We start from the raw sequence: 19,117 nt of genomic DNA, 5'->3' as shown, positions 1-19,117 counted from the left end.
GCATGTTGGAAAAGACGGTCCGAAGATATCTCATCTTGCTTTTGCAGATGATCTTATGATGTTTATGGAAGCGTCTGAAGAGCAAATTCACATCCTTCTCAAGTGTCTCACTATCTTTGAGGAGATGTCTGGTTAAAAACTGAGTGTGGAAAAAACCTGTGTGTATTTTTCTAAAAATACCACAATGGAGACTATGGAGAAAGTTGTCCAAATAAGCGGCTTTAAGCGTGCTAATACTGTAGGTAGGTATCTTAGAGCTATGATGCGGCAAGGTAGAGTTCCTAAGAATTTATATGGAGGGTTGGTGGAAAAAGTTAAGAGTAAGCTTAGCAGTTGGGAGCAACAATGTCTTTCTTAAGCGGGTAAGATCACTTTATCCCAATCTGTTTTGGCTGCAATTCCATCTTACCAAATGCAAAGTTGTAAGCTTCCCTTGATGGTGTCTGAGAATATAGAGATGCTGCAAAGAAATTTTATTTGGGGGGATAAAGTAAATACTCGTAGACACCATCCCATTAACTGGAATATAGTCACATCCCTTAAACTTCTTGGTGGTCTCGGGTTGAGGAATTTGATTAAGATGAATGATGTTTTTTCTGGCCAAAAAAGCGTGGAAAATTTATACTGAGCCAGACCAGCTGTGGGTGCAGGTGCTTTTTGCCAAATACAAGAGTGGTAATAGGAGTAATTCCCTTTTTTGGCAAAGAAGGGTGATTCTAGCTTGTGGAAAAATGTTTGCAGGATGTGGCATGTGTTGGAGGATAATATGGTGTGGGAAATTGGTAATGGTAAGAAGGTTAGGTTTTGGAAGGATAATTGGTTGCTTGGTTCAATTATTCTGGAAAATTTTGCAGTTAATGAGAACATTCACCAGATGGAAAACTTAAAAGTTGCTGAGGTAGTAAATCAAACAGGTCAGTGGGATTTTAATAAGCTGAAGAGTTGGCTGCCTTTTAACATTGTTGAAATCATTCGTAGTATCCTCCCTCCCTTGGAGGAAGATGGTCCTGACAACAGAATTTGGGAGATCCAAAAATCCCATTCTGTTACTGTTGGTGCTATTTATGATTTTCTGTATACTAATGAAGATATTGATGATGAATCTAAGAAGATCTGGAGCAGGCTTTGGTCTTGGAAGGGTCCCCAACGTATTAAAATTTTCGGTTGGAAGTTATTGCATCAGAAATTGCTAACAAATAGTATGATTTCTTCTTGGTATGGTGGAGATGGGTTGTGCAATTGTGGTAGTGGAGAGCTGGATACTATTATTCACTCTTTAAGAGACTGTCACAGGGCTAAAATGGTGTGGGAGTGCCTTGTTCCAGCTAATCATTCCGCTAATTTTTACACTGCTTCTATAGAGCACTGATTTGAATTTAATTTCGGTGTGGATCTTTTTCAGAATCATGAAAGGTGGTTTTCGACCTTTATGGTTGCTTGTTGGAAAATATGGAGTTGGAGGAACCTGTTAAACCATGGCCGAGAGGTGCCTCCGATTGGTTGTAGAGTGGAAACAATTAAAAATCTTGCTAAAGATATCGAGTTGGCTGTTGTTCATCACAAGTTTCATAGTTGTAATCCTCATGTCAGCACTGTTTCAGTTTCTTAGAATTTTCCTGAGGAAGGTTTTGTAAAGGTGAATACTGATGGTGCTTCCCGTGGCAATCCTGGCTTGGCTGCTTGCGGAGGAATAATTAGATACTCTCAAGGTAATTGGTTGGATGGCTTTGCTTACAAGTTGGGTCACTGCTATTCTTTTAAAGCTGAATTGTGGGGTATTTTAAGAGGTTTGGAGAGGGCTTGGTGTAGTGGTTATATGAAAAATATTTTAGAAAGTGATTCGCTTATGGCAATCATTGTGCTCACCAATTGTGGTGTGGTAGTCCGTGAGGTACAATTGGTCTCTCGTATACGGACGTGGCTTGGTAAGAGTTGGCAGGTTCGTCTTCAACATATCTTCCGGGAAGGCAATACTTGTGCGGACTGGCTAGCTAACTTTATGTTGGATGCTTCTGAGCAAGCTGAGTATCGTTTTTTTAGTCATCCTCCTTTGGGTATTCATAGTTTATTTATGGGTGATTTAGCTTCTGTAGGTAGGGTTCGTGCTGTGGCACTCTCTGGTTAGTCTCTTTGTTTTGGGTTTTTAGCCTTTTATTTATTTATCAAAAAAAAAAATTATGTATAACTTAATCAAATCTAAGGATATGAGATTATACCTGACAAGGTATTATTGTATATTAACATCGCTAACTGGTGCAATTCTCAAGAATTAATATATTATTTTAATATTAATATATTAAAAAAAATAATTTTTTAATATATTAATTTTTAAATTTTGTAGATTTTTATTTTTATAAAATTTAATATATTTTTTGGACACACAGATCAAAAAAAATTTATAAAAATTAATATCATAAGACATATTTGGAAGAATTGTATAAATTCTTTATTAAAGGGTACTTTTGTTAGAAATATTTATTTTTATCCTATCTAGTATTATATAATGCCTTACCAAATATTAGATCATATTATCTTATACAATATCATGCCAAACGTTGTATAGTATTAAAATCTAATCTTGTCTTATATAATCAGACCTTATATTATCAGGTCTTCTACTATCAGGTTTTATCCAATATTATATACCAAACATGCCTTATGTCATAAATAAACATTATAATGTTGAAAGACTGATCTGTGATCTGGTCAGAGGTGGCAATATAGGTTGAGTCCGGCGGGTTAACTCGCCAACCCGCCAAAACGGGGCGAGTTGGGTTGTGTAACATCCTCTAAATTTTCCAATATATTTAATAATAATAACTAAATAAATAAAAATATCTGAGAAAATAAATCTAGAAAGATTAATTGGAAATACTAATATCCTTCATTATTTATGCAAGGATGTAAGTGAGTACAAATATTTTACATTCTAAATATTTTACATCAATTCCACTCATATATTACATTCCTAACTATATCAGGTTACAATGTTTATTCAATACATAATTACATACTTCTCATTCTAGTATAGCCTGTAGGTGTAGGATTCCACACTGCATGCATGAAATATGGCTACTGCTCATTGGTTTCAAACTATTATGTAGAATTCCCAACGGTCATCATAAAAACAAATATTCACATTCCATCCTTCTCCAGGAAAAGAAAAGTTAGGCATGATGGTTTTCTAGAAAGGTTAGCTCAAAATAAACAAAAGTGAGATAATTCTCACTAATATTAAGATTTTTAAACTATAACTATTTCCAGCCATAATAATGGAAAATATCAATCTCCCAAGTTAATTTTATAACTAAAATAATAACATAAATAATAATAACAAATTGTATAATATTTAACTGAAGCCAATTTAATTTCCAATTTTGTGGATCTCCTGCCTGTGAAAAGTTATGATATGGCGGTGCTCAAGCCATGATAAGGCGTCCCTTACCCTAACTATCTGATCCCAAACTTTTGAGGGTCAGTTCACAGCAGTAACATGCAGTTAAAATTTACATATCCTCTTAATATTTATTTGGTATCAAATAATTTATTGTATCTTACTACTAAGGAAAATTTAAAATTTGATGAAAATCAAGATAACATGAGAGGTAGAACAAAATTAAAAGAAAGATTAAGGTAAGACTATAGATGCAAATAATATTAAATAAGGAAGAAATAAAAAAAATATTTTGGCAGAATAACAGCATTACAATTTTCTAAAAATAAATAAAAAGAATATAACTGAAAGGAAGGAAATAGAGAGAAAGTTTTACTCTCTCAATATTACCTTTCCACTATTTTATCCTCGTCTTCTTCCTCTTTCGTATTTTCTCTTGCTCTCTATATAAATTTTCTCAAACTTTCCTCACTTTTCTAACAGCCCCTTCTCAATCCTTCTTTTCTAACAGCATGAAAGAGACAATACATACCTCTATATATATATATATATGTATATATATATATATATGTATATATGTATATATATTCACGTTGAATGATGATTCATTCCCATTTTTCTTTTTCTTTTTTTTTTACCCACGCATCATTTTACTTACCTCACTTAATTGACATCATCACATTCTAGTAGCATGTATTTGTGGCTTGGAGGGGGTGTTCTAGGTGGCCCCCTCCTTGCCATATATATATATATATATATATATATATATATATATATATATATATATATATATATTCAATAATAATAAATAATATACATTTAATTATTAATAAATAATAATTATAGTATCATTATTATTTAATAATAATGATTTAGGAGGGTATAGTAATAATTTACTGTGATTATTATAAGAATTTTAGGAAAGTAAATTATATATAATTTAATATATATTTATTGATTATTATTAATATTTTCCACTAGTACAGTTTATTTCCCTTATCATTTCAAAACACATAAGGTTTTATTAACAGTTGTTATAATATTATATTAACATATCTATTATAATTTATCTATCATTTAGTTAAATATTTTATTAACTAATCAATGTTTCATATTAATAGTCTATGTTGCACTGACACGGGACACAGGATACGACACGACACGATGACACGTTAATTTTAAAAAATGTCAAATTTTGACACATTAGGACATGTTTTGATATTATATAATATTTTTAATTTATGTGGTGTATATTATATTTAATATTCAATAATTTAACAAAAAAATAAAGCTAAACTTATAATACCCTTCAATTTTGCAAATAAGCGTAAGATATCCCAAATATTTATATTAAACACAATAAAATAGTAATCATAATCCAACGAATCTAATAGTTGGATCTCAAAATGCAACGCAACGTAGCCTTTGAACTTTTTTTGAGTCTTTACAACGAGTATTGGAGTGTCGGGAAGTGTCGGAGTGTCAGTGAGTGTCAGGAAGTGTCGGGAAGTGTCGGACACGACACATTAGGGATTTTGAAGTGTCAATGCTTCATAGTTAATAGTCATATTAGCTACTATTTACAGTTAGTGGTATAATGTATATTTATAATGTATTCTTATATTTACTTGTTAAAAATTAAATATTATATTCATCATATGTGTTTAAATATTTATAAGTTAATAGTATTCATCATAAGACTTATCATATACTACATTTAATGTTACACTTATCATTTTATGTAGTTACACATGTAACATAATTTTATTTATTTATCTATTACTAATAATAATTTATTTATTTACAGCAAATATATTAATATTAATAATAATAATAATAATAATAACAATAATAATTTATTTATATATTATTTTTATTATTATTATTTTATACATTATTACTTTGATTATTATTATTTTTTTATTCGGTAATTACAGGATGAGGTTTTCAACCCGTCTACCTATTCCAACCTGTCCCGCCTAAAAATGGGTCAAAACAGGTTCAACCTATTTAAAATTAAGGTTATAAAATATTAAAATATCCTAACATTAGTTTGAATATTATTGTTGTATATTTTAACTTCATTTATAATCTTAATTTTAAATATAAAATTAAATATTAATCATTCTATAATTAACTTAAATTAATTAATATAAGAAAAATAATACATACCAACTAATCTATGATTTAATCCCTACATTAATAGCAATAATAAAATGTTTACCAAAAAAATAAAATAATAAAATATCATTTATCATACGATTTCAAGTCTTAAAATAAATTAAATAAAAATAATATAGATATAATAAAAATATTTAAACATTTGTATTTCTAATTTAAAAATATTCAAGTTCTAAAAATATTCAACTAACCAATATTCAAATCAAGGTTTAAATGTCCTACATAATACATATACTGCTATCTAAGCTTAGTAATTATCATAGAAATTTTATTTTATTTTTTTAAAGGTGAATTTTTGTTTAGGAGGAATCACATGTATAAATAGGAAAAACTACAAACTAAAACAATTCCCACGCATTGCTTAGTCGATGGGTATAAATATGACATCACATGATGAATGGTCTTTGCCAAATTGCAACAACTTTAAGCAGTGGCGGACCCAGGAAAAAAAATTTATGTCCGCACAATCAGTGGCGGGGTTCGGGGGCAGCGCCCCAGAATTTTTTTTTTTATATAAAAGTTTAAATCAACGCTTGAACCCGCTCATAATCTAGTTGCTTCCATAACAAGCTGCAGACAATAGTTTGACCAATTATTTTCCCCCTAAATCTTATCAATCCTTCAAAACAAATATGAGAATATACTCCAGTACATCCATACATCATCATTCTATTTTGGGATATGTTATTTTACCTAACATTTTTCTGCCTACCTTTGCCTACCACTCTCCAATACCGTTAGATCAAAATCTCAAGAAGAGAGAAAAAGATAAATGTTAGTTAAGATTCTGATCTAACGGTGTTGGAGGGTGGTAGGTAGAGGTAGGCAAAAAAATGGTAAGTAGAATAACCTATCCCTTCTATTTTATAGTGGTGAATAAAAAAGTTAACACTACCTATACAGAAGTAAAACAAAATCACAGTGAAGGTCTCGTCTCTAGATATTAACTTATTTGAGAATGTCAGACCTACAATCAATCATCTCTTTTTATAAAAATAAAAAAGGAAACAAAGGATGAAGAGAACGTGGAAATGAGTATGTGACAAGGGAGGAAGAATAAGTTTTCTTTCTAATCAATGTGCGTTGTTGCGTTGTTTTAATTATCTTCGTACGTTGTTACGTTGCTAACTAATATAAGAATAAATATCCCTTTTTGGTCCCTAAAAAAAATTTGGTCCTCACTTTAGTCCATTATAAAAAAAAAATTAGTCACCTGATCCCTATGGACCCACTTTGGTCTTTCTGTGGGACTAGTGTAGGTCTTTTTTGAATTTGTGATGGACCACGATTTTAATTAAATTGATCTATTTTAAATTTTTTAAGGACCTCGAGACTAATTTTTTTTTGTAAAGGAAAATTGAGAATCATGTTTTTTGTTAGGGACTTAAAAAATTATTTACTCCTAATATATATATTGAATCAAGAGACAAATAACAATCTACAAAAAAAAAAAAAAATTAAAATCAAAAAGTTTATGACCGCACTTGCAGGCATTTGCCCGCAAGTGGGTCCGCCAATGACTTTAAGTACCTTTGCTTTTTTTAAACCATATCTCTTTAAGCTTTTGTTAGTTGCTAGGAATGGTAGCAAATATGGTGAGAATTAAAGAGGACCAAAGTACCTACCTTAAGTAAAGACTTTGGTGCTGGAAAAAAAACCGAAAACTTTAAGCAAAAACATGTTGCATGCAGGCCTGCAAAATCTGACACAATTTGGACCATAGTAGCTACCTTGGATAGCAACTGGTGCTGAAAAATTCAGACCCACATGCAGGCGCTAAGTAGCTTCAGTGGGAAGTGATTATGGTTCCCAAAGTAGCTACCCACTCTAGCTACTTTGGCCAAATACACAAACCACGCTTTTCTGACTGCTGGGGGAACACCATGCAGTGAGGGTATAGTCGGGAACACTCATTAAAATGTCATTATTTATTAATTTTTTTATCTAAATGTCACGCGAACAGTGTTATTTTCAAATATGTCACGGGGCAAGTTCGCTACTCTGTGTAGAGAACTCGATTTGCTGACGTGTAACATTTTTAATGGATAACAAGTATCAAATTTAAAAAAATAATAATAAAAAAATGAAGGTTGCCTACCATGTAGGCGAACTTGGTTAAAATCAAGTTGGTGTCCACTAGAAACGTGACACGTCAGCAAACTAAGTTCGCTACACCGGGTAGCGAACTTGCCCCCGTGGCAGATTGAAAAATAACACTGTTCGCGTGGCATTTAGGTAAAAAAATTGGTGAACAGTGACATTTTGGTCACTGTTCCGGTATAGTCGTTAGGTTGTGTAGCAACTTCACAAAGTGGCATTTTGGGAAAAAATGGGATCGGTGGCATTCAAGTTATTTTTATTGCAAAAGGTGATAATATAATCAATGTCCCTGAATTTTGTCATTCATCACAGTGACACGTGAGGAGATGTGACACACTTAATGGAGTGTCAAGGTGTTCCGCGGATGTTGAGGCACCAAGGCCTAAACTATGGAATAGTTAATGATGGGCTAAATAGCATAGCCTAATTTACGTGGGCTAAAAAAATCGTAAATGTATCCAAAGGGTTGATTCAAGTGGTACACACTTGATTCCGATTAAATAAAGTATTGGGTTCAAGTCCACTTGAATGCAAAAAACTGTCTTTGGTAAAGCAAGTCCCACCATGATGAAGATGTTCCCAGCTCAAAAAGAATTACCTCCCCCCGTGGGTTATACCTGTGATTTATCCACAAAAAAGAACCATAAACCTAAGTGTTAGGGCGACGCTTGCTACAAGTCAACAAACACTCGGCGTGCCCACAAAACAGGGGGACAATGACTATATTGCCACTTTTTGGGCAAAAATTTACCTGAGTGCCATGCCTGAAAATTTTTTTGCCAAAATTCCACGTCACAATCCCGCTGGTCTGACAAGCGGGAATGGACTGGACATGTGTCAGCGCCTGAATGGGCTGCCCAGCTAGAATGGTTGACCATTCAGACGCTGACACGTGTCCAGCCCATTCCCGCTTGTCAGACCAGCGAGATTGTGACGTGGCATTTTGGCAAAAAAAATTTCAGGCGTGACAATCAAGTAAATTTTTATTAAAGGGGTGGCACAATGGTCAATGTCCCCAAAACAGGTTCAAGGCGTTTCATAGTTTTTTACATGGCTGAGGATAGTGATAAAATAAAGTTAGGTTGCGGCTAGCATGTGCGACGGTTAAAAATATAATAAATTTGACTTTTTGGCCCATCTAAGTTGAATTGTGTAACTTGATGCCGGAAGCGCATAGAAAAGATGTCTAAAGAGAAAGTTGAGATTTCAAAAAAGAGTAACCTTCCGGTACTCATTTTCTATTAACAAAATTTAACTTCTACAATAAGGGTCATAAGCACCCTTTTATAGACTAATTATAAATTAATCCAGAATTTATAATCTAAATTTCTAAAAATAAGAAAAATTCCCAAGGTAATTAAATTTTAAAAACAAATAAATAACTACAATTAAATCATTCAAAACACGTCCCAAATCTTAGATCTCAAATCATGCCAAATATAATACTTTCCTTTTCTTGCCATGTGCAATGGGCCAACTGTAAGTGCATCACTCTCCCCTACTGGAAAAAGATTCGTCCTCGAACAATCTTCATCTTCACTGATATCAATCTCTTTAGGTAAAAACTCAATTGATAATCATTCCTCTATTAGATATCCATCATTAGATTCTCCATCAGATTTATCATAGACTGGATTATCATCATAAACTGAATTTTCATCATAAAAAGGATAATCATCATAAATGAGATGATCATCATAAGCTGTGTTATGATCATAAACATCAAAGTCAGGAATATTGATTTGATTTTCAGGTCGTACTTTCCAATTTTGTCCTAGTTCACAATCACCAAGGGATAGACGTTGTCCTTTTCGTCATCAGATGCGTCATCTAATTTTATTCGTTCTTCGGATTGAATACCCAAATTTGTCCGCACAAGTCGTCGTTCCAAATCTTGAATTTTCACGCTCTGCGCCTTCACAATTTGTCGCTTCAAAATTTGAATTTTCTCGTTATACGCCGGCACAAGTCGTTGCTCCAAATTTAGGTAAAAACTCAATTGATAATCATTTCTTTATTAGATATCCATCATTAGATTCTCCATCAGATTTATCATAGATTGGATTATCATCATAAACTGAATTTTCATCATAAGATGAATAATCATCATAAATGGGATAATCATCATAAGTTGTGTTATGATCATAGACATCAAAGTCAGGAATGTTGATTTGATTTTCAGGTCGTACTTCCAAAATTTATCCCTAGTTCAGAATCCCCAAGGGTTTAGTGTCGTCCTCTTCATCATCAGATGTGTCCTCTAATTCCATTTCTTTTTCGAATTGAATGCCCAACTTTGTCTATGCAAGTTGCCGCTCCAAATCTTGGATTTTTATGCTCTGCGCCTTCACAGGTCGTCACCTTTAAAATTTGGATTTTCTCGTTATGCTGCGTCACGAGTCATCGTTCCAAATCTTGAATTTTCATTCTTTGCGCCCGCACAAGTAGTCACTCCAAAACTTGGATTTTCTTGTCTAACAATTGCTCAAGAGTTTGCTTCAAATCTTGGATCTGTCCTTCGAGCCCTTCGTTTTCTATGTCACGCAGGTCTATCTAACACGATTTTCTATCTCCTTTAGAAACGAATCCACGTCCCTTGCCTTCATGACGGAACAGTGACCAAAATGCCACTGTTCATCAACTTATTACCTAAATGCCACGCGAACAATGTTATTTTCCAGTATGCCACGCGAGAAAGTTCGCTACATTGCCCATCGAACTTGGTTTGCTGATATGGCACGTTTCTGGTGGACAACAAGTTCGCTACTCCCAGTAGCGAACTACGTTTTAAAAATGTCAGTCTGCTCTGAGCAAAAGTAGGACACATGTCAGTCACGTAGAAGTTCGCTAAAATACATAACGAACTATGTGCAACTGACAAAGAAAAATAGACGTTGGATTGTGTGTCAAATTATAACAAGTTCGCTTCTCGATCCAGCGAACTTGTGCTTCACTGACTTTTACAATAATTGAAGTTCACTTACTGAACCCATTTGAATAGCCAAAGAAACAGAAACAAGAAATGCAATTAAAAATATGAGAATGATACATGGCACATCCATTAAAGCTGTTACCAACCTCAATTTTGTTATTATAAGTTCAGCTGATTTGGGTGCATCCCTAAATATAAAACAAATTATTAATAATAACAACTTTACAAGGAAAGGAAGGTTGTTATTTTATCCAAAAGATTGAGTATGACGTGAAAGTAAATAGAAGGTTGAGGTGAAAGTAAAAGGAAGGTTGAGTATGGTTTACAAAACGTGTTCTCTTATTTTTCTCCTTGGTGTCAGACCCGGTACTTGAAAAAGGAAGCTACACTTCACCCAAAGTTCGCTAAATTGAGAAGCGAACTTGTTATAATTTAAACGCCTATTTCTTTTACAGTTGCACATAGTTCGCTATGTACTCTAGCGAACTTCTACGTGATTGACATCTGTCCTACTTTTGTTCAGAGCAGACTAACATTTGACAACGTAGTTCGCTATTGGGAGTAGTGAACTTGTTTTTCACCAGAACGTGCCACATCAGCAAACAAAGTTCGCTGGACAATGTAGCGAACTTGTCCGCGTGGCATACTGGAAAATAACAATGTTCGCGTGGCATTTGGGTAAAAAATTTGGTGGACAGTGGCATTTTGGTCACGGTTCCCCTTCCTGACTCCACCGGACTACTTCTTGGATCAATGACTATCCCCATAAACCAACACAAGACTTTTCAACGTGCTTTCTCCCCACTAACAAACTTCCTGGGAAACTTCCCAGGAGGTCACCCATCCTAGAATTGCTCCAAATAAAGCATGCTTAACTATGGGGTTCTTAAGTTATGGGCTACCAAAAAGTGTATGCATCTTGTTAATATAGGTAGTACATATCAAATCCTTTAAGTCATCATCAATTATACAGTCTCATATCTGCACAACCTCTGGATCCCTCTTGTTCGGATACTGATTCGATTTATTCATGTACCCCTAGCAAGAAGTCTGTCAAGAGCCGCTCCTTGTCCGTACTTCTTCTCCTTTTGCACCGGCGATCGCTCTCAGCTTTCTCAGCCCTTGGGATGTTACATGCTCACCAGCTTCCGCTTGGTTCGTTCTCGAACCACACCGTACTAGGAGAGAGGCCTTACTCTAGTACTACTTGTAACGCCCAGCTACTTGCAGGATCAATGTCACAATCCAACATAAGACTTTTTAGTGTGTTTTGTCCTCACTCACACACTTTCTCCCAAGAGGTCACCTATACCTGAATTGCTCAAAGTCAAGCACGTTTAACTATGAAATTCTTAAGTTATGGGCTACCAAAAACATATACATCTTTTTAGTATAGGTAGTACATATCAAATCCTTTAAGTCATCATCAACTTACAATCTCATACCTGCACAGCCTCTGGATCCCTTTCATTCGGATGTTGATTCGATTTATTCTTATACCCCTAGCTAAAAGCCTGCCAGAAGTCGCTTCTTATATGTGCCTCATCCCTTTCGTTCGGATGTTGATTCGATTTATTCTTATACCCCTAGCTAAAAGCCTCTCAGAAGTCGCTTCTTATATGTGCCTCATCTCTGGGAATTAACATGATAATTAAATTTATCCGACCCATCAAAAACATCACTGGGAACTTCCTTAAATATTTTCCTCAGCCAGTCTAATACCATTGACCCTACATTTTCTCTCTGATTTTTGTTATTTAGTGTTGTATTTATCAATGCAATGACGTTCCTAAATGCTTATTACGAACATCAGACCCAGTTACAGGCTTGCCCATTATGGGTAAACCTAGAATGTATATTTCGCATAACCAAAATGCAACTTTATATGATTAAAAACAAATGAATATATTCATTGTTATAATATGTTTGACGACTACATACGCGAAATAGAAATCAGAGGTTACGCTGTTTACTAAATGAACATATCTAAATGCAATGCTTTCAATGATAGTTTTTACTCTCTCATTTATCTTCCATGAAGCCAAATTATTGACCTGTGAAATATTTCTCATGGCTATTTCTTGAAGAAGAAGAAAAAAAAAGTAATAATCAATAAATAAAAACATTCAACGAAACAAGGAAAATATGCAGAAAAGATGCCGAGATTATAGTTATGCATTCAATCACCCTAACTATGATAGTTAAACTTGTTTAGCTATATATCTTAAAATTATTCCATGAAGAATTCAATCAATTAATTCATATATTTGAAGAATCAATATATACGCCTACATGTAAAATTGCAAACATTCCTTATTAAACTATAGCAAATTAATCCACTAATATCATAAATACATGTCTTTCTACCTATGAATACCCTAACGTAAATTGTCACTTCATTTGCAGCTCCTGTATTTTCTACGGAATTAATTATGCATTCATATTTCAGAATCAAAACAAATTCACTACTTCATCCAAATAGCCAAAAATTGATACAACAAATATGTCTAGTAGACAACAACTACGTTGTTGTCGGAGTACGTGCTTGATTGGTATGTAAGTTAGGATGTGTAGGTAACACGACTAATGGATATTAATTGGTGATGACTGATGTGGATTTGGATCAATCCCATGATATTCAAATTAGTGATATTATCCTGCACCTACTAAAGAGGAGAGGCTTATCGCTTGGGTGTTTCCAAAGGATGGTTGGTGTAAGCTAAACATTGATGGATCGTCCCAGGATAATGGCTGACGAACCAGCTGCGGTGGGGTGTTAAGGGACGCGTTTGGTAGTTGGGTGATTGGCTTTAGTAGAAACCTTGGCGTTGGCTCTTCTATCAGAGCTGAGCTTTGGGGGTTACTTCTTGGTATGGAGATGGCTTGGAACGTAGAAATTCATCAATTATGGATTGAAGGTGATTCTAAGGTAGCCTTATGCCTCATTGAGAAGGGTTGTGGGGATCAGCATCCTTTGGCTTCTTTGGTAAATCAAATTAGGGAGATGCTGCGGAGACGTTGGGCATACATTTGGGGAAGGCAATATGGTTGCTGATAAGCTCACTAACATTGGCAGCGGATATTCCTATTGGCACATATTGGCACACACATCTTTTTCTAGACCCTCCTGACTAGGTAGGGTGTCAAAATAACCAAAAAATTGACCGAACCGAACCGCCTCGCCCCTTAAATTAACTGGGTTTTAAAAATCAGTTCATAAAAAAACCAGTTCATGAACCGAACCGGTTTTTAGAACCAGTTCAAGAACCGAACCGGTTTTTAGAATCAGTTTAAGAATCGAACCATTTTGAACCGAACCGTTTTCAAATGAACCAAATTGATTTTTATAACTTTATTTTTAAATTTTTTTCTTTTCTTTTCAAAAGAAGGTCGACCCGAACCGGTTCTGAACCGAAACATTTTCGAACCGATCCGTTTCTTACCGAACTGAACCACTTCCGAAGCGAACCAGTTTTAAATCGAACCACTTTCGAACTGAACCATTTAAACCATTTTTTAAGAAATCAGTTCAGTTCGACCCATGTACATCCGTACTCCCGAGATATGTGTGACTATGTTAGGTAGAGATTCAAGGGGCATTTCTAGCCTAGGATTTGTTGTGTTGTATAAGTTCGTTTCCCTTGTTTCAAAAAAAAAAGGTGATCACATTACCTTCAAATTAGTGATATTATTCAGGACCTAATGAAAGTGATCCTTTACTCTCTTTTTTAATATTATCCATTGATTTATTAATTATTTATCAATTCAATTCGATTCGAGTCAAGATTACATAAATGACAAACTTTCTCTATCAAATTTTTTCGGGACTCGAACAATCCTTTATCGGATGATCCATTCTTTAAAAAAAAAACTAATTGCATTAAATGCAATTTTTAAATTATAATTGACATTGTTTACGGTGTAAAAGCACCAGTAGAAAAGATGATCGCAATAAAAACAGAAATCATGTGGTTACGGAAGTCATTGGTTAGCAAGTCTCGAACTATGATCAATGATCACCGCCTACTTTGAGTAAGGTACACACTTACCACTCTATGATGAGATTTTTGTGATAGAGCGAGCGAAATAGGACAGCTACCATTGCAGTACACAAGAAACATGTGAGTATGAGCTTGACTCGCCTTACTCTTCAACATGAATCCAACTGAAGTGGGTGAAACTGAATCTCAGACAAGTCCACCTCTTACTTTTGACTATGAACTGCTTAGTTATATATACCTGTCACTCTCAGACCGTGACCCAACAATCCTCTCTTAAAACGCATACGTTTAAAAAAAAATTAATAAATAAACAATAACTAACGTTTACAACCAAAATAATAATAATCATTATAATAACTAACGTGTCACATGCACACGCATAACAAGAAAAATATATATATATCATATATAACGTGTCACGCGTTTAAGTGTTTAATGTGTTTTGTTTTTACGTTGGACTAACACTAACAATCTAACATTAATCTCTGTAGTTTTTGTCGAGTAAAACGTACACTTGGACTGCGTTTTGATTTGATACCACTCTGCATGTTCCCGGTACGGAGCCCAGGTCGGCTCGGACAACCGTTTGATCCGAACCTGTTCCCATTCCAACTAAGTAAGAATTTCAATTAAAATAAATATTAATATTTGCCAGCCATGCATGTTGATATCCAAAGCATATAGAGAGATATAGAGAGAGAGAGAGAGAGAGAGAAAGTGTGTGTGTGATAGAGAAGCCAAAATCATGAAAAGGCAAAGCGAGTGATGCAAAAGCAACACTAATTCAGGAAAGTGAATTGCTTCTCCTCCAAGCCTAAAACATATACAGTTAATTTTGATGCTGATAGTTTGCAGTTACGCCATTAAAACCTTCACACGAGAAAACGGTACTCACGGAAAGAAAAAGCCAGAACCTTCTATATATTAATATTGCTTCATTCATATTCAAATTACTATAAAAACCCATCAACAAAAGCTTCCATTCTTCTCCAAGAATATTTCCAATGGCTATAGCTTCTTATTCTCTGTTTTTCATTTGCTTCTTCCAAACCCTGCAAGTGAAAGCTATGTTAAACCCCATTGATTTCTTGGCTCTGCAATCAATTCGTAAGGCACTCCACGATGTTCCCGGTTCTAATTTCTTTGCTTCTTGGGACTTCACTTCAGACCCTTGTAACTTCGCCGGCGTTTACTGCGCCGCCGATAAAGTCATTTCGTTAAATCTCGGCGACCCCAGGGCTGCTTCTCCCGGCCTTACCGGAAAACTAGACATCGCCATTGGCAAGCTTTCTTCTCTCGCCGAATTCACCGTCGTTCCCGGTCGGATATACGGTCCTCTTCCTCAGTCTCTCTCTCAATTGAAGAACCTCCGGTTCCTCGGCGTCAGCCGCAACTTCATCTCCGGCGAGATCCCCGCCGGCCTGGGTCAGCTCCGCAATCTCAGAACCATCGATCTCAGCTTCAACCAGCTCGCCGGAGCTATCCCTCCGTCCATCGGAACCTTGCCGGAGCTGAACAACCTGATCCTCGGCTACAACCGTCTCTCCGGTTCGGTTCCCTCGTTCGCGTGGTCGAAAGCCCTAACCCGGCTCGAACTCAAACACAACATTCTGTCCGGTTCGCTAGCTCCAGATTCTCTCCCTTCCTCACTGCAATACCTCTCTCTGTCATGGAACCGGCTGAGTGGACCGGTGGACCGGGTTATAAACCGGCTCAACAAGCTGAACTACCTTGACCTTAGCTTGAACCAGTTCACGGGCCCCATTCCGGTTCACATTTTCTTGTTCCCGCTAACAGATCTGCAATTAGAAAGGAACCAATTCACCGGTCCGGTCCAACCGGTTAATGAGGTCGCAATCCAAACCGTTGATCTCAGCTATAACCGATTATCGGGTGAAGTATCGCCCATGCTAGCTAGCGTGCAGAACCTGTACCTGAACAATAACGGGTTTACGGGTCAGGTACCGGGTAGCTTCGTGGAGCGGTTATTGGCAGCGAGTATACAAATACTTTATTTGCAACACAATTACTTAACCGGAATTGCGATAAATCCAACGGCGGAGATTCCAGAGAGTAGCACGCTGTGTGTGGATTATAATTGTATGGTGCCACCCATTCACACGGCGTGTCCCCTTAAAGCTGGCAAGCAAAAAATCAGGCCTTCACAACAGTGTAACCAATGGAGGGGATGAATTAAAAATAATTCATATATATATATAAAATAATTCACAGGGAATATTCAAATTTTGAAATAAAAATCATATAGTTTAACTTGCTTTTGTATTTATTTATATTTTTTATATCCTTTGGAATTATTTCATTTTTCTGATAGTATGATAAGATAACTGGGATACTTGCAAGAGTGTAGTGGGCAAGTTCTAAATTGCAGTGTAATTTGTATTACTTTAATGTAATATATTCCTCTTAGCAGAAAAGCAAAGCAAAAATTGTTTATCATATACCTTCTATTTATTTTATGGGTTTAATTAATCTCATGTTAAAGGAGATAAGTTATTTCATGTCATAGAGATAAATTTGTGGGTTCCGTCACTTGAAAAAAAAAGATGGCACATTATCGAAAGATGTGTAGGAGAAAAACTTGTTACATGTAGCATAAGAGTACTTTTTCCCTTATTTTATTTCTAAATCATTATTGGAGTTCTTGTTATTTCAATCTATGTAAATAAATGTTTAGAGACAAATGAAACAAGAATGACCTTGGTAAAATATGGAATGCACTAGCACTTATATTAGTATTACTTGTGTTTTAATTTCATTAACACCACTCTTCTTAATAAGTCAAATCCAAATCTGGGCCCTATAAATGAACAAAAAAATGGTCAGAGAAGCAGCTATCTAGCACAATTGATGCGATAATTCTGTTTTTTACGAAAATAATAATTTCTGTTAGACACTTAAGCTTTAAGCAACAGAGGTACCTGCTCTTTTATAACTATAAGTAAGGCCTACCATAGTCAAGGAATCGAGATATTATGAGATGGTTAATCACCAAAGACAAGGATAAATGATGAGAATATAGAAAAATTATAAGCCTGTAGACTGCTATATACTCAATGTTGATTAGTTACATAAATGTATATAACACATAATTATTATATATTTAAAGTAATAATATATCAATTATCCATTAGTTTAATGTTCACAACTTGTGATGATTAAGTTCAAACAAGAACCACTTAAGAATATTATATAGATTCTAATGGGGATCCAAAGTTAATATAGGCATCTTGGAAGCACCTAACGTTAGATATACCCAGGCCAGAAGCATTCGGCTTTATATATACTTCATCAACACAATAATCGTGGTATACTGCGGGCAACTGGTTACAGGGCCAACGGCTAGATTCACTCCAAGGTAATATCAATTTCTGATGCAATGGCACATAATTTATTATATATGCACTGCTTACAAATTAATCGTCCTCCATGTCAATTTACGTGGCTATTTATGTACAAAATCAAATTGGTTGTTCATATTACAACTTATTATTACGCCAACACCATATACAACATAAACAACATGGGTCTCCCTGATTTTATTACTGATTTCACTGAAATCACAGGCGATATTATTAAAATATCTTCTCCAAGGATTTTTTATTAATTTTTTTTTTATAAACCACGTGTATTCTCCATAGATGACAATTTTATTTAAGGCGGGTGCAGAATTAAGGATTTAAACTCTCTAAAAAATGGTACTAGAAAAGATCAAACATATACTCTCATCGTCACCTGCTCGACTCCTATGCGTTAACTGAGCTACCATTATTTGGTCAAACACTTTAGTTACAACATATTTGGCATGACCTTTTTATTTAACTTTAAAGTTACTTTTAAGTTAAAACAAAAAATAAAAGTAACAAAAAATAAAAGTTACAAAAATAAAGGTAAAAACTATTCGATAATTATATAATTTTTTAAATTCAAAATTAATTTAAACATCAATCTTTATATAAGTTGTTTAATAATATAACTTATATAATCTATATTTCTAATTAAAATTATAAAAAAGAGTACATAATTATAAAACTCAATATAGTTAAGATAATAACAAAGATGATAAGAAGTAAAAAAAAAAAATAAGTTGGAGAGTAATGTTATAACATAATGGGCCGGCTTTTAGAGTAAGCAAACCTTTCGAATTTCCTTTATTTTTCTCTCTCCTCGAGTACTTTGCCAATGTTCCTCATCCTCTAATCGCTCTTTCTGTTTCGAACCCTAAGCTACCATTACCATCCTTGATTTAAACGATTACTGAGAATTTACAGGGCAATGGGCATGGATTGAGGTTGAAACTGAGGTTGCTTAATTCGATGAAGGAGGAGACGTGGTATAATTTTTTGCCTGCGAGAAAGTTTGGTGATTAAAGTTCTCTCGAGTCTTTTGCTGAAATGTTGTTGTAAATTATACTAGCTTAGTTCAAATCAATATTTCATCTGTGGTGATTATCACGATATTTTTATTGTTTCCTTGCCTGTTTTGATTTAT

The 19,117-nt window shown here is 34.7% G+C and overlaps 1 protein-coding gene across 1 annotated transcript; it reads left to right on the top strand.

Moving 5' to 3' along the window:
- The first annotated feature begins 15,584 nt into the window (after positions 1–15,584).
- LOC133287735 (polygalacturonase inhibitor 1-like) lies at positions 15,585–17,170 on the top strand. The gene has a single exon (XM_061485402.1). The coding sequence runs from the start codon at positions 15,613–15,615 to the stop codon at positions 16,798–16,800; it is 1,188 nt and encodes a 395-aa protein (XP_061341386.1). The 5' UTR covers positions 15,585–15,612; the 3' UTR covers positions 16,801–17,170.
- Positions 17,171–19,117: the final 1,947 nt, after the last annotated feature.

This window comes from Gastrolobium bilobum, unplaced genomic scaffold (assembly GCF_033153095.1).
Source record: "Gastrolobium bilobum isolate Gb01-03AN ecotype WA unplaced genomic scaffold, APGP_CSIRO_Gbil_v1 utg2833, whole genome shotgun sequence".
Taxonomy (NCBI): domain Eukaryota; kingdom Viridiplantae; phylum Streptophyta; class Magnoliopsida; order Fabales; family Fabaceae; genus Gastrolobium; species Gastrolobium bilobum.
Note: the sequence above shows the minus strand (reverse complement) of the source record. Positions and strands in the feature narration are given on the sequence as shown.